A 16,277-nucleotide genomic window follows, 5' to 3' on the forward strand; every position below is an offset into this window, starting at 1 on the left:
CTTAGGAGAACTGGGAGGGGTCTATTGACCCTCTAGCAGACCACCTGGAAGAGCCAGACTGGAGAGAGGAACATGGTGAGGCAAGTGGGCTGGATACGTCCCCATACCTTGGCATGCTTTATCCCCTTACCGTGGCTACAGAGGAGGGAGCCTCCTACGCCGTGGTGTTGTGTGGGGTGCTCCCTTGGGCCTTGGGCTATGTACAGACTAACCTCCTGACTGAGGTGCTTCAACCAGCAGTAGCCTCTTCGGAGCCCCTGCTGCCGTTCAATGTGGCCCTCAGACATTCTTCTAGGCACTTAGTCCAAGCCCAGCACGGGGGCTCCTGTGGATAGGATGATTGCCAGATGCCACTGCCCGGCCCTGGGGACCCCACTTTCCTCTCCCTACACCCTACCCCTGAGAGCTTGGTGGTCCAAGCCTCAACGTCCAAAGGCGCGTTCCCTACCTAGATAGGGAATCCAAGAAGCTGGATCATTTTGGGAAGAGGTTTTCTTCTGCCAGTGTAGGACTGCGGTCAGTGAACACCGCATGTCTCTTGGGCCGTTACACCCATTCCGTGTGGGACATGGTTGCATTGGTGCTGCCACAGTACCCGGAGGAGGCCCAGGCTGTGCTCTCCCGTGCAGCTGCTGAGGGTAGAGATGCAGAGAAGTTTGCCATAAGATGTGGGCTGGACACCGATGACTTGCTGGGCAGGACCATTTCAGCGTTGGTAGCCCAGAGACACTATGCCTGGCTGAGGTCCACAGGCTTTTCGAGTGATGTCCAATCAACTCTTTTGGACATGCCTTTTGATGGTCGTCGTGTGTTTGGCGACAAAGCTGACAATGCACACGAGCGCTTTAAGGATTCCAGGGATTTGGCCAGATCCTTGGGTCTCGCTACCACCTCTCGCCCCGCGCAGTCCACTATCCACCGCTTTGGTGGCTACGGAAGGGGTGCCCCTCTACGTCCTACGCAAGCTGCCCAGCCTCTGCATGACTGGGTATGTGAGACCCAGCTTCGTGGGTCTGGGGGACGGCGGGCAGGCCAGACCACCAGCGCCCCTCTACACCAGCCTCTAAGCCTTCCTAGCCTGACTTTTCAGGGCCACCAGTTGCCAGTGGGCGGCAGCATTTGCCATCACCTCCCCGACTGGCACAACATCATGTCGGACAGGTGGGTTTTGCAGATAGTCCGAAAGGGCTACTCCCTCCCCTTCGAGACTACCCCTCCCTCCATGCCACCTGCTTTCCATGGCATGTCGGAGGATCACTTGGCCCTTCTCCGTCAGGAAGTTGAGGCTCTCCTGGCCAAGGAAGCCGAGCCAGTCCCTGTGCAAGAAGTAGTTTGTCATTATTTCCACTACTTCCTGGTACCCAAGAAGGACAATGGCCTGCGCCCTATATTGGATCTCAGGGACGTCAACTGCTTCCTCCTGAGGGTGAAATTCAAAATGTTGGTATTGGCTCAGGTTCTGTCTGCCCTCGACCCTGTGGACTGGATGGTAGCGTTGGACTTGCAGGACGCCTATTTTCACATACCCGTCCTGCCTGCCCACCGGCATTACCAACGGTTCACGGTAGGCCACGAGCATTTTCAGTTCACCGTGCTCCCCTTTGGTCTTACCAGCACCCCCCGGGTGTTCACGAAAGTGATGCCGGTGGTCGCAGCTCCTCTGTGCAGATCAGTGGTTCCAGTCTTACCCTATCTCGACGACTGGCAGTTGAAGGCGAGTTTGCCCTATGCTGTTATCTCCCATCTCCAGACTACGGCGGACCTCCTAGATTCCCTGGGTTTCACTATCCACGTGCCATAGTCGCACCTGATTCCCTCTCAGAAGCTCCTTTTCATCGGGTGGTTCTGGACACAGCGCATTTTTGGGCTTATCCAGCCGAACAGTGAGCCCGGGATATTCGGGCTATGATTCTGATCTTTCAGCCTCTATCCCAGGTTTCGGTCAGAATGACCCTGAGGCTGCTGGGTCTCATGGCCTCCTGCATCCATGCTGGTGGATCATGCCAGGTGGCATTTGTGGGCTCTACAGTAGTGGGACCTGAGGTTCCAGTGAGCACAGCATCAGGGTAATCTTTCCGATTGCGTCCAGACCCCGTTGGCTAACGAACCAGGATTGTCAGCGGCAGATCCCTCTTCCTTCCCTAAGCAAGTGGTGACATACGCATCACTTCTGGGGTAGGGTGGCGACATAGGGGAGGTGGAGATCAGAGGCCTCTGGTCTCTGGCAGGGTCAGGGCTGCACATCAATCTACTGGAGCTCCGGGCGATTTGTCTTGCACTGAAGGCATTCCTTCCTTCTGTCAAAGGAAGAGTAGTGCAGATGTTAACTGTCAACACCACCACCATGTGGTATTGCAACATAGAGGGTGGGGTGGGGTCATGGACCCTCTTTCAGGAAGCCTACCGTCTCTGGAAGTGGCTCGAACGTCGGGGCATGTCCCTAGTGGTTCAAAACCTGGTGGGTTCCCTGAACGCCAGAGCGGACGACTCAGCTGCCGGTGCATGATGGATCACGAAGGGTGTCTTCACTTAGAGATGGTGCAAGGTCTTTCAGCAGCGGGGAGAGCCTTGGTTAGATCTATTCGCCACCAAAGAACGCGCAATGTCTGCATTTTTGCGCTTTGGAATTTCCAAGGCAGCACTTGCTAGTTAATGCTTTTCGTCGCGAGAGAATTTGCGGTCTTCTATACGCCTTTCCGCCTATTCCACTTCTGCCCAGTGTGCTGAAGAAGATCAAGCGCGACCGGGCCCAAGTAATTCTTGTAGCTCCGGACTGGGAACGAAAAGTCTGGTATCCTGAGCTATTGAACATGGCCATCGATCCTCAGATCAGACTGCCTCTTCGGGAGGAACTTCTGTTGCAGCAGCAGGGGACGGTCTTCCACCCTAACCTGTCCAGCCTTCACCTACTTGTGTGGAGATTGAGCGGCAACCAGTGACAGCTTTTGACCTTTCCCCCGAAGTCTGTAACGTTATCTTGGCAGCCAGGCGTCCTTCCACCAAAACAGTATACTCCTGTAGATGTAACAAATGTGTGGCATGGTGCACAGCAAAGGTTTTCAGAGGTTCTCCTCTTCATTCTTTCTTTGGCCCAGCAGGGCTCTGCTCTGGACACTCTTAAAGGCTATCTTTCAGCCCTTTCGGTGTTTCTCCGCCTACTTGATCAGCCTTCTCTTTTCATGTCCCCCATTGTAAATCGCTTCCTTAAGGACATTACTTATCTGTTTCCTCCTATTCCTTTCGTTGCCCCAGTGGGACTTGAACCTTGTTCTGACTTACTTTATATGCGCTCCTTTCGAGCCACTACACAATTGTCCTCTCATACTGTTGACTCTCAAAAGTGCCTTTTTGGTTGCCATCACCTCTGCTCGTAGGGTGAGTGAGCTCTTTCTTCTAAACCTCCTTTCCTGGCTGTTCATCCGTACAAGGTTTTCCTTCGCACTAGGCCTTTTCTTCTCACCAAAGTAGTTACCTCTTTTCACATAGGACAGACCATCACCTTGCCCACTTTCTTTCTGCCCCGCATCCTTCTAAAGAGGAGGAGAGGCTCCACCGTCTGGATCCAAAACGTGCCCTTTCATTTTATCTGGATCGCGCAAAACAATTCCGGGTGGATGATCAGCTCTTTGTTGGCTATGCGGGCGCCAAGAAAGGTAAGGTTGCACAGAAACGAACCATCTCTCGATGGGTCGTTCTCTGCTTTAAAATTTGCTATTCTTGGGGGAAATCCTCCAGTGGGGTTGCACACCTATTTGACCAGGGCGACTGCAGCCTCTACTGCTTTGGGACGTGGAGTCCCCCTTCATGACATCTGCCAGGCAGCCACGTGGGAATCATTGCACACGTTCACCAAACAGTGCTGCCTGGATAGCCAAGTCCGGAGAGACTGCTTCTTTGGCTGTTAAGTTCTCCAGTACATTCTGGTGTTCACTTGGTTCGCAGACCCACCTCCGGGACTGGTATTGCTGGGGTATCTATTCTAAGGTAAGGAATCTATAGCAAAGTCTCTTTCAGATGAACATGTTACTTACCTTCTGTAACAATATATCTGTAAGAGAAATATATTATAGATTCCTCACTGCCCCACACATTCTCCCTGTTCTGCAAACTGACTTCTAGAGTGAGGGACTCCCTTTCAGGACCTTAGTTGATGCACCAGTGGTCATTGTCTTGCATGGCTCTGCGCTTCTTGCGTGGAATGTCATTTATAGAACTGACGTCAGCGTGCAGGGGTGGTGTCTAATTAGATACAGCGACGTCATTCTGGTGATGACGCTACCAACTATGAACGTGGAGTTGACCAGCGCCACCTACCGATGGGCAGGGGTACTGCTGAAGAAAGATTCTCCAGATCCAGTCTGACGCCTGAGGGTAATTCTAAGGTACGGAATTTATAACTAATATAGGTCTCTTACAGATATATCTTTAATGAAGGTAAGTAACGTGTTAGACAGGCTGTGGTAGTAACCAAGGTCATGGACACCACCAGTGACTTTTATCTTCCTCTTCTCCTGCTGCAGCAGTGACCTTTGATTTCTCTTTCCATGGTCTTGCTCAACTGGTAGGAGGCAGAATTCAATATTTCCTACCCACTTGTACAGAGATAAGACCACTGACTCATTGTCAGTGAAATTGCTCTCCCTCGCAGCTCCACCATTAAGTGAGGCCATCCCCCAAGCCCCTGCACTCTCGAGTGTTGGTGTTTGAGGCCCTACACCACCTGCAGATTTCACCTGCGCCTCATCCCTGGTGGTCAAGTGGACCTCTGTCTCCATTCTCTTTGCTTCGCTTTTTCTCTCCTTTTTCACTCGTTTTTTCCCTCACTTCTATCTCCCCCCTTCATTCTCCTTCTGGGTCATTCCTCCATTTTCTGTCCTTTTCCCCTCATTTCAAACTCACCCCTTCACTCTCTTTCTGGGTCTTTCCTCCTTTATTCACTCACATTTTTACCCGCATCTCAATATCCCCCTTTCACTCTCCTGTGTCCTGTCTTTCCTCCACTCTTTCTTGCACGTTTTCTGCCTTATTTGCACTTTTCTCTGTGTTTTTCCTTTTTCCTTTTGTCTTTTTCAGCCTGTTCTTCCCCGCCTCTGCTGCCCCAGCGGCCCCTCACCCCCCCCCCCCCTTTCCTAGCACGACCTGTGCCACCGGCCTAATCCAGCTCCTCTCCCCGCTGCCGCCTCCCAGCTGTCCAGCCCTCCCGACCCCTACTTAATGGCGACCGCTGCGGGGACAGGCGAACAAGACCACTGACTCATTGTCAGTGAAATTGCTCTCCCTCCCTCACAGCTCCACCATTAAGTGAGGCCTTCCCCCAAGGCCCTGCACTCTCAAGTGTTGGGGCGCCAAAGGCAAGCTCGTCTGCATGCGACGCAACCAGCGCCAGGAACCCTGGATCTCTGCACCACCAACGCTACAACCCAGCGACACTCCACGCTCTAAACCCAGGCCGCAACAAAAACTGCAAGCTAGCATCACCAGCCGACACCCACGAACCCTTCAGCTGTCACCGCTGCCGGTACACCTGCAGCACCGACAAGACCACTGACCCAGCGCAATCCACCCGCAACAACACAACCGAACTGAAGACCCTGCAATGCATCCTCCTCAACGTCCAATCCCTCCAGAAACATGCCCCTGAAATCTGGGACCTCCCTGACCGCACTACCCAGGGCGTAGCATTCTTTACCGAAACCTGGACTAACACCACCTCGGGATCGGACATCGCCATTGCTATTCCCCAAGGATACAAGATCTCCAGGAAGGACCGCCCCACCCGCCCTGGAGGAGGAATCGCCATTGTCCACAAATCCACCCTCCGCCTGAGCACACTACCCGACGAACCCACAGACCTAATGGAACACCTTCACTTCAAGATAATCGCCAGCCCTACCTCCACCCTCTGAGGAACCCTCTTCTAACGACCCCCCCCCCCCCCCCCTCCCCGGACCCTGCGGACTTTTCGCCAACTCCATCACGGACATCATCTCCCCGCATGTCATCGCGTCCACCAACTACACCCTACCGGGAGACCTCAACTTCCACCTCGATAACCAACTGGACCCCAGCACGACCTCCCTCCTGGACAACCTCCACAACATTGGACTCTGCCATATCGTGACCGAACCCGCGCACTCAGCAGGACACATCCTCCACCACCTCTTCACAACAGGAAACTCCATCACCTTCAGCCACACCACCGAACTCCCATGGAATGACCATCGATGTGTCCACTTCACCTTCAGAACACCCACCATCCACAGACACCAGCACCTGCTCCCATGAAGAAACTGGACCAGAATCACCGACGACCAGCTAACCTCATCACTCAGCAACTCCACCCCAACCATCGCGGAAAACGACGCCAACACCGCAGCCCGAACCATGCACAGATGGTTCTCTGACAGTGCCAACACCAAAGCCCCCCTCAAGAAAAACACCACCACCCACGCCAAGAAAGCTAGATGGTTGACCACCGAACTTAGAGAGTCCAGATGCACTTGCCGCTGCCTCAAAGGCCTGGAGGAACACCACATCCACAGAAGCCCACAACAACTTCAGAGACGACACCAACGCCCGCCACCAACTCATCAGAAAAACAGGAAAAAAGTGATTGAAGACCGAATCTCCACTCATGCACACAACAGCAAAGAACTCTTCAACATCAAGGAGTTCGCCCAACCCACCAGCGAGTCCACCGACATCCCTCCCTCACAAGACCTCTGCGAATAACTCAGCACATTTTTTCACCATAAAATCAAGAGCATCTACGACAACTTTGACGAAGGCAACCAACACACTGAACCCTCACCAACCACCCCCTGACACCCTGAAGCAAGCGATAGACAACTGGACAGCCCTCACCACCGAAGACACACTGAAGACTAAGTCAATCCACTCCGGGGCCCCCACGGACCCTTTCCCCCACCACATTTTCTACAGAGCCGCCGACACCATCACACCCATGCTCTGCCACACCATCAACCGCTCCCTGGCAACCGCCTCGTTCCCTGACGACTGGAAAAACGCTGAGATCAACCCCCTCCTGAAGAAACCCTCGGCGGACCCCACCGACCTCAAACTAGAGACCCTACTCCCTGCTCCCGTTCCCAGCAAAAGTCATCGAGAAAGCCATCAACAGCCAACTCGCCACATTCATCGTAGAGCACAACATCCTTGACTCCTCCCAATCCGGCTTCAGAAATAACCACAGTATGGAAACCGCCCTCCTTGCCACAACAGACTACATCCGTACCTTACTGGACAGATGAGAAACAGCAGCCCTCATCCTCCTTGACCTCTGAGCGGCATTCGACAGTCTCTCACCGCACCCTAATACGCAGACTCCATGACGCAGGGATCCAAGACAAGGCCCTCAACTGGATCTGCGCCTTCCTCTCCAGCAGAACTCAGCGGGTCAGACTCCTCCGCTCCCTACCCCCCCTTTTCTCTCGGACCCTACACCTACCACCTGCGGAGTCCCCCAGGGGTCCTCCCTCAGCCCTACACTCTTCAACGTCTACATGGCTCCGCTCACCCCCATCGTCAGAACCTACAGACTCAATATTGTGTCATACGTAGACGACACCCAACTCATCCTCTCACTATTCAACGAACCCAACACCGCCAGACAACTTTCGAGAAGGCATGGAAGCTGTCGCCAAATGGATGAAAAACAGCTACCTACAACTAAACACCAACAAAACGGAAATACTCCTCATGGGCCCAAATGCCTGGAACGACAGCTGGTGGCCCCTTCGCCCTCAGAAGCCCCACGGACGTAACCTGGTAATCATCCTGGACTCTGAGCTCAAAATGGACCGCCAGATCAACTTCGTCCTGTCGTCCTGCTTCCACACCCTCCACCTCCTACGCAAGACCTTCAAATGGATCCCCCTCAAACACAGAAAAAACGTCACTCACGCCCTGGTCACCAGCAGGCTCGATTAAGGCAACGCACTTTATGCCAGAATAAACAAAAACCTCACCTGCAAGCTACAGAACATCCAAAACGCTGCCGCAAGACTGGTCCTCAACCTGCTAAGACACTGCCACATCTCCCAGCACCTGCGCACACTCCATTGGCTCCCCATCGAAGCTAGAGTCACCTTCAAGATGCTAACCCATGCTCACAAGGCCCTCCACGACACCAGACCAGCATACCTGAATAGCTGACTCAAATTCCACGCACCCCAAAGGACCCTACGATCAGCCCAGCTCTACTACTCCATGGTCTCCCGTACCAGAAAGGCCAGATCGAGAGGCCGCTCCTTCTGTGCGGCCAGAGCCTGGAACGACCTTCCGCTCCACCTCAGACAGATAACATCGCTCCCATCTTCGCAAGAAACCTCAAAACCTGGCTCTTCGACAGACCCCCTCCTTGATGGACTGGAACTGGCGAACCCCCCATCCCCCAGTGCCTTGAGACCCTTACGGGTGAGTAGGCGCGCTTAACACCTAATTTGATTTTATGCTCTGCCCCTTGCATGCCACATGTTGTTTACTCAAAACTTCAGGAGACCATGTCACCATCCTTGGGAAGAAAGTTAATTTGCTTTTGGGAAAGGAACTCCTAAAGAGTCCCAGACACAAAGGATGGCGAGGGGCTTTTTTCCCAGTATTTCTTGGTACCAAGAAAGATGGAGGATTTTTTTTTTATTTTTTTTTTTAAACCTTTATTCTTTAAAATCAGTGACACAGCTATTCAGCCGACAACCCGGAGGTACGGCAGCTTTAGAAACACAACATCTGCGAGTGTCCACATTACACAGACAGGAGAATCAAAGGTTCTATTTTAAATAAACACAAACCCAAACCTGAACATAAGCAAGGCGATCAGTACTGAAAGCACAAAAAGGGTTCCCATCGGGGGGCGCGAGCCCCATTTCGTCCATCAGACACAGGTCTATGATAAGGGAAAGGAGGGGAAGTCAGAGACTCAAGAAGACAAACACATACCAGCGAGGAGTACAAAGCCGGAAAGAAAGCTAAGGGGAGAGCTGCTCCTCAGGCGGGTCCGGGTCTGGGAGCAGGCATATGCCCCCTCTGTATTGGTTCCATCGCCCCCATACAGAGTGCCATTTCCGAGGGCGCCCTCGAGCACAGTACACTGTATTCTCCCTAAACATGCTCCAATCCATGTTTTCCATCCACGCTGTCAGTGTAGGAGGCCTAGGAGAGCCCCACAGGCGAGCGATGTCGCGCTTGGCTACCATGTTACCTAGGGTCACCCACTGAGTCTGCGCCGCATCGTGGTCAGTAGGACCCCAAACATTCAGGAGACAGCACCGCGCCTCCGGCTGCATGACGATGCCCGTCACCTCCCCCATCACATCGTGGATTCGCTTCCAAAACTCCATAATCGCACCGCATTCCCAAATAATATGTAGGAAGGTGCCCACCATACCACAGCCTCTCTTACATAAGCCCTCCTCAGAGAAACCCATATGGACCAGCCTGGGCCCTGTCACGTAGATCCTATGAAGTATTTTAAGCTGCACCAGCCGCAGGCGCGCGGGGATCGCAACCTCTTTGGGAGAAGAAACTGCATACTGCCAATCCTCATCATCTAGTTCGAGGCCGTCCCTGGTCCATTGCTCACGCAACCCTAGAAGAAGATCCGCCCGAACATTAATAAGTTTCTTATAAATGAGCGAGATCGTACTCTCTGGCATATGGCCATCCAGGATCCGGTCCTCTAACGGAGAGGACTCGGGCACCTTCTCCCCTTCTACAAGGACTGACCGCAAGGCGTGGCACACTTGAGCGTATCGGAAGAACTCCGTACTCCCTAGCTCATATTCCTTCTGCAGCTCCTCGAATGACTTTACCCTACCCTTAACCAAAAGGTCTCCAACCCTGGATATACCGATCAAGTCCCATTTCTCAAATCCTTTTGTGTGCCATAGCTTTCCCAGAATATCGGAGTCAAACAGAGGGGTGGCAAGGGTAAGCTTACCCTTCCAGCCCAGTGAATCCGTCGCCACCTTCCATACATGCACGGCCACCCTGGTGGGCCCGGTAAGGGTCAAGTCCGACGACTTCGAGTACAACGCTCTGTGGTAATTACCTCCACGCAGCAACCATCGGTCCATGGCGTAGCCGGGGCTCAGCACCGGACCATATACACCATGGTTAATCGCGCTCAACTGAGTGGCCCAATAATGTCGAATGTCTGGAAGCGCGATACCCCCCGTCATACCACGGAAGCGTCAACTTAGCAATCGCTATGCGTGGACGCCCTTCCCACAAGAGCGCGCGCTGGTGGCTTTCGACCTCACGGAAATAACTGGCCGGGACCAGGTCAAGGGTATTCTGCAGGGCATAGAGGAAACGGGGAAGAGACATCATTTTAAACAGAGCGGCACGGCCAAGGGGGGAAAGCGGTAACCGCCGCCGCCGCCAGCCCGCCACGTCCCGTCGCAGACGCGCCAAGGGAGGGAGCAAGTTCTTCTCGTATCGTAAAATGGGGTCGGTGGAAATATAGATCCCCAAATACAAAAAGCCCTGCCGGGCTATCTGGATCGAACAGTTGCGCGGGACAGGCGGGACGTCCCCACACAGGACATACAAGTATGACTTCCCCCAGTTGATGACAAGACCAGAGTTCCGACCGAAAGAAGTCAAGACGTCACAAACCACTATCAGAGATTTCTTAGGCGAGGTATAGCAGAATATCGTCGGCGTAGAGTGAAATACGGTCTTCGTGGTCAGGCGACGAACGAAGCCCGCGTATATCCGGGTGCCATCGTATCCACGCCGCCAACGGCTCAAGGGCAAGGGCGAACAAAAACGGCGACAGGGGACAGCCCTGCCGGGTGCCTCTCCCGAGCTCGAACGGTGTCGACGCCCGCCCGTTTACCACGACGCTAGCAAGAGGCCCCTCATAGAGCAACCTCACCCAGCCTACAAATCCAGGCCCAAAGCCGAACTTGGCTAGCACAGCCCACAGGTATGCCCACTCCACCGTATCGAAGGCCATCGTGGCATCGAGGGACGCCACGATAGCCGGCTCTCGTATCGTGCCCGCCCTAGCAATCACTCCATGAAGGCGTCTAAGATTCAGTGCAGTGTTACGGTGCGGGATAAAGCCCGACTGATCTGGGTGGATCAAGTCGCCCAGTACCCGGACCAGGCGGTTAGCAAGGATCTTAGCAAGGATTTTCGGCTCGGCGTTGAGAAGTGATATCGGCCGATAGGAGCCACACTTGTCCCGGGGCTTACCGTCTTTATGTATTACCACAATCGCCGCCAGCCGTTGATCGAGCGGAAGAAACCCAGTCACCCGCGCCTCCACGAACATGGCGCGCAGGTGAGGAGCCAACTTATCCGGACGAAGCTTATACAGCTCAATCGGCAAACCATTTGGGCTCGAGGCCTTACCGGAGCGCAACGCACGGATGGCACACGCCACTTTGTCTACAGTTATGTCTCCATCGAGGTCATCCCTATCAATGGCAGAAAGGCAGGGCAGAGCGATATCGCGCAGGAGGTCACACGAGTCCTCAGTCGGCCTATCCGAAACCGAGGTGTATACCGTACGAAAATGGTCCGAGAAACACTGAACTATACCGTCGGGGTCAGTGACGACCTCTCCCCCATCCATCGACCACTCCGGCACCACTCGATTAACACGCTCTTTTTTGTCCAACCACGCCAGCAATTTCCCGGCCTTATCACCAACATCGTACAATCGACCCTGCTGCTCCCTATGGAGGGTCTTGGCAGCGTTCGTCACCAGATCCCTATATTCCTATTGCTTCAAGCTCAAATTATGCAGTGTGGCCGGTGCAACATCCTCTTCCAAGGCCACTTCTAAAGCCGCTATCTCGTCCTCTACTTGCGTCACCTCGGCGTCCCTCCGCCGCTTGGCGGCCACTATCAAGGAAAGGGCCTCCCCTCTCAATACAGTCTTAAAGGCTTCCCACAAGGACACCGCAGATTCAACTGAACCCTGATTATCTCGGAAATAGTGATCAACAGTCTTCAGCAACGCACTACGCAGCTTGGGGTCACGAAAGTACCAGGGGTTAATGGGAGCCACCCTGCCACCCTGCCCCCCACCACCCGGCCAACATCCAGACGGGCCCACACCGGCAAATGATCAGATATGCCCCGCGCCATGTGCCTAGCCTCAGACACCAATGAGGCGTGCGCAGCCAGATTGAGCAAGTAATCAATCCGAGAGAGACTCCCGTGGGTCCCAGAATGAAAGGTATATTGTCTGAGTGGGGTGCCGTAGCCTCCAACAGTCTACCAGACCAAAAGTATCTATAAAGTCGGGAAGCCACTTCTGAGCACCCCCGGTGTCCCTGGGCGGGTACCTATCGAGCATTCCAGATCCAACCGCATTGAAGTCTCCTCCCACTATTAGCAGCCCCTCGGGGAGTTCCAACAAGGCCTTGCCCAGATCAGCAAACGTGGAGGGCTGCAGGGCAGGGGGGACAAACAGAAACCAATACCAACGTTCTACCCTCCCACCTCCCCGCCACAGCCACAAATCTCCCCCTGTCGTCAGCGATGGTAGAGTCAACCTCAAATGGTAGGGAAGCTCTAACAAGTATGCCCGCACCCCTGGAGCCCGAGGAGAACCCCGAGTGAGCAATGAATTTATAACCCTTTCTGTTAAGTGCATAACATGTATTCCCTATAAGGTGGGTCTCTTGCAGGAGGACCACATCTGGCGAGGACCATTTCAAGAATTGCAGGACTATCCCCCGTTTAATACGATCCCCTAAGCCATTAACATTCCAGCTAATTATGTTTAAGCCCCTATCCCCCATCCCCAAACACAGAGACCTCCACCCCCCCCCGGAGAACCACGATCGGACAATAATGAGAACAGTTGCTACGCCTTGCAAGAAAACGCCCCCCCCCCAACAACAACCCCAACATCCCGAATCCCCCCCCCCTCCCTGCACCCCTGCGTCAGCTTACAAAGCCCCCCCAACTTGCAGTGTGCCTGTCGCCCTATCAAAAACAAATCTACAAAAAGTACCCCAAGGGAGGAAAGAGCTCCTATCGTCCCCCCGCCGCCCTCCCATTACTGCAGTAGGGTGCGAGTCACTGTCCGGGGCTGAGTCAAAACAGATAGACACCGGAGGTATCACTTTTGTCCATCCCTGTCGCCTTCCGCTCCATCCACACGGTCCCGGCCGGGCTGTCGCCGAGGGAGCGCATCCAACCAGTCCCCTGCCATGTCCGGTGATTCGAAGAAGAAAGTCCGATCCTCATACACCACACGTAGCCTGGCGGGGAAAAGCATGGCATACTTCAGGTCCATCTCCCTAAGCCGCCGCTTCACCCCCAGGAAACTCAGCCTCTGTTTCTGCACCATCTGGGTGAAGTCAGGATAAAAGCTCACAGTTATTCTGAAAAGGCACCGGGCCTGTCACCCTCGATGCTTGCAGGATAGCGTCTCGATCCCGAAAATTAAAGATCCGGGCGACAATCGGCCGCGGGGGGGCTCCCACCTTAGGCCGTCCACCAGGCACTCGGTGAGCCCACTCAACCGCAAAGAACCTGCCGAGTCCCTTGGGCGCAAGATGATTCACCACCAAGTCCTCGACGAGTAAATCCACGGAGATCACATCCGAAGTTTCCGGGACCCCAATAAGGCGCACATTGTTGCGCCGGGCCCGACCTTCAAAGTCTTCGAGCCGGCGGGCGGAGAGGTCATTCGCGGTTCGTAACTTACGAACCTCAGCCTGGAGTTCCGAAACATCGTCCGCGAGGCCAGTAGCCTTGAGATCCAGGGACTTGACCCGCTCGTTGGTTTTGCCCAGGTCCGCGCGAATCAAGTTGACATCCACCAAAATCATGTCCACCTTGTGCGCCAGGGTCTCAAACTGTCGCCCAATCGAGGATTGCATCCCATCTATCGCCCCCTTGATATCCTGCAATGATAACTCCGAGGCTGGGGATGAATCGGCCTTCTGTGCTTCCAGCGACTGTCCCGATCCACCAGGCGACCCCTTCTGCTGGGCACAACGATCCATGTTGTTGGATTGGATATAGCCTCCCCGCCTGGTAGTCTTAGACTTCGGCTTGTCTGCCTCCGATTTGGTCGACATCTCGAACGGCTGGGCGGTCAGTAGCAAAAAGACGGCCCTCAGTCAGCCAGAGGAAACAGGGTCAATTAGGACTTCAGCAGCCAGCCAGGGTCGATTGGAGGCCTTCCACTTAACAGGGGATCGGCACGAAGCACTCCCAACCCAGAGCAAGCTAAGGGCGTGAAAGCGAAAGTGAAAGTGCAGCGGCACCCGTCCGCCAGTTCACACCTCCCAAGGCCGCTGTTGTTCAATTAGTGGCCGGGCATCCTGCCAACGCAAGCCCCTGGCATCCTTCGGAGGTAGGCCGCAGTCTTCCGCCATGCACAACTTCGGTCTCCGGTGGGCGATCTTAGCCCGGACAACGTCAATTGCCCCAGCTGTGACTCATCTGCAGGATTCCATGCAAGAAAATCAGGATTTAGGACAGGATAATTGCAGGAGGGCGTGAGGGTTGCGGGAGCTCAAGGCTCACGCGGCCATCTTGATCAAGCGCTAGGCTCCTCCCCCAGATGGAGGATTCTTGATGATGTTTATATTTTTCTTCTCTGGACGCTTTCTTGCAGAAAGACACATTGAAGATGCGGACTATAGCCAGGGCCTTTTCGACCTGGATCCGGGGTATCAGATGATGTCCTTGACCTGCAGGACATAATTTGCTGCATGTTGCTACCTTAGGTTTGTTGTGGGGATAGAGCATTTGCAATTTGTTGTTCTACCGTTCAGCCTCACTCCTGCTTTTATTGTGTTTGCGCAGATGATTGGACTGATCGCAACCAATCTTTACAGGTCAGTTAAACATGCATTCCCTTTTATCGATGACTAGCTGCTGACAGAAGTCTCGCTGCAGTCAGTAGCCTTGGTAATGCTCTAACTGCAGATTTCTCACCACCTTTCCCCCTCTCTGTTCAGTGGAATGGACTCCTCCATGATTCTTAAAAGATACAAAACTAAATTTGGCACACTTTGACAACCAATCTGTCATGGCTGAGGGTTTCAGAAAAGTTCAGGAGAAACTGATGTCAGTGCGCAGGTGTTGGGCCTATATCTGGCACTATAATCTTCACTTCCAGAGGTGGTGTGAGGCAGCCACAGTGTTCCATGGTGCGACCGCGCTGGAGCAGTTGATTAAAAAAATGTGGATCCGGTCTGGAGCTTGGGGATACTCGCGAGGTGATTTATCTAGCGTGTGCACCAGTAATAGCCTTTTTAAAGGTAAGTAACTTGTTCCTTGAATCTACCAATGCACTTCTAAGAATAAATGCACGGTCCCAACTTATACCTAGCATAAGCTCGAGCCTCTCCTTCACCAACTACTACAAAAAAAGTGAAAGCCTTTGTTTACTGTTTCAACTCTGTTGTCTTTATTTCTGTGATAATCCAAAATAAAGCAAACCGTCCTGTTATGCAGTGGCAATATGGAAAACTAAATTTCTTTGAAGCGACTACGAAGCACTTAAAAGCAGTTCTTTGTCCAATTTATCTGAAAATTGCATCTCTTTCTGATTTCAGTCTGAATCTGGCTATGGATCGGAAACAAGCTTACGACGACATGGCTCTGTGGCATCTCTTGTATCTGGAGCAAGCGGGTACTCTGCTACATCCACCTCGTCATTCAAGGTTACTGAATAACTTATCCAGTCATGTCATTTCTCTCGATGTATAAATGTGTTTTATTTTTATGTGTAACACTGTAGAAGCACTATTGTTTAGCTTGTTAGCTTTGCCCCAAATGTTAGTCATCTTAAGTGACGTTTACATTTTAAGTTGGGAAGTTCGGAATTGATATATCCAATCTCGTCAAAGCTATTGCAAAATGGTGTGATTTTATGTATTTTTTTCACATGACATTTTTTATTTCATTCCATTTTGTAAGCCACTGTGGAAAAGGGCATATCCGAGCATTGTAAGTCAAGCTTGTTTGTTGTAATCATGACCCAATTTTTAGAATGACCAACATTCGCGGCCTACCTACCTTTAATAGACGTGAGGAAGGGCGATTTTTCAAATGTAACTAAAGCTTCGTGTGGTGGTGCATTGTCCTTGAGGGAAAGCACATTTTCCATTGAAATGGACACCAACTTTGCACAGGTACACCGTTTTACTGATAAAACTATTTACCACACATGACAATGTGGAGATTGGTGTTCTGTGAAAATGTATCATTAGTACATCACTAAGTATCGTGTATTAATTTGTTTTGAACCTATTAAAATCTGTCGCCAGCAC

At 52.9% G+C, this 16,277-nt stretch overlaps 1 protein-coding gene across 2 annotated transcripts in view; it reads left to right on the plus strand.

Annotated features, from left to right (window-relative positions):
• The window catches only part of CERT1 (ceramide transporter 1), a 944,792-nt gene that overhangs the window by 471,682 nt on the left and 456,833 nt on the right, over positions 1-16,277 (plus strand). For both annotated transcript variants that reach the window (XM_085632300.1, XM_085632301.1), the window contains exon 4: positions 15,561-15,668. In XM_085632300.1, coding sequence (XP_085488426.1) covers positions 15,561-15,668 — 108 coding nt within the window. The remainder of the gene's footprint in view (positions 1-15,560; positions 15,669-16,277) is intronic.

The sequence above is a fragment of the Triturus cristatus genome, chromosome 2_1, assembly GCF_964204655.1.
Source record: "Triturus cristatus chromosome 2_1, aTriCri1.1, whole genome shotgun sequence".
Classification (NCBI taxonomy): domain Eukaryota; kingdom Metazoa; phylum Chordata; class Amphibia; order Caudata; family Salamandridae; genus Triturus; species Triturus cristatus.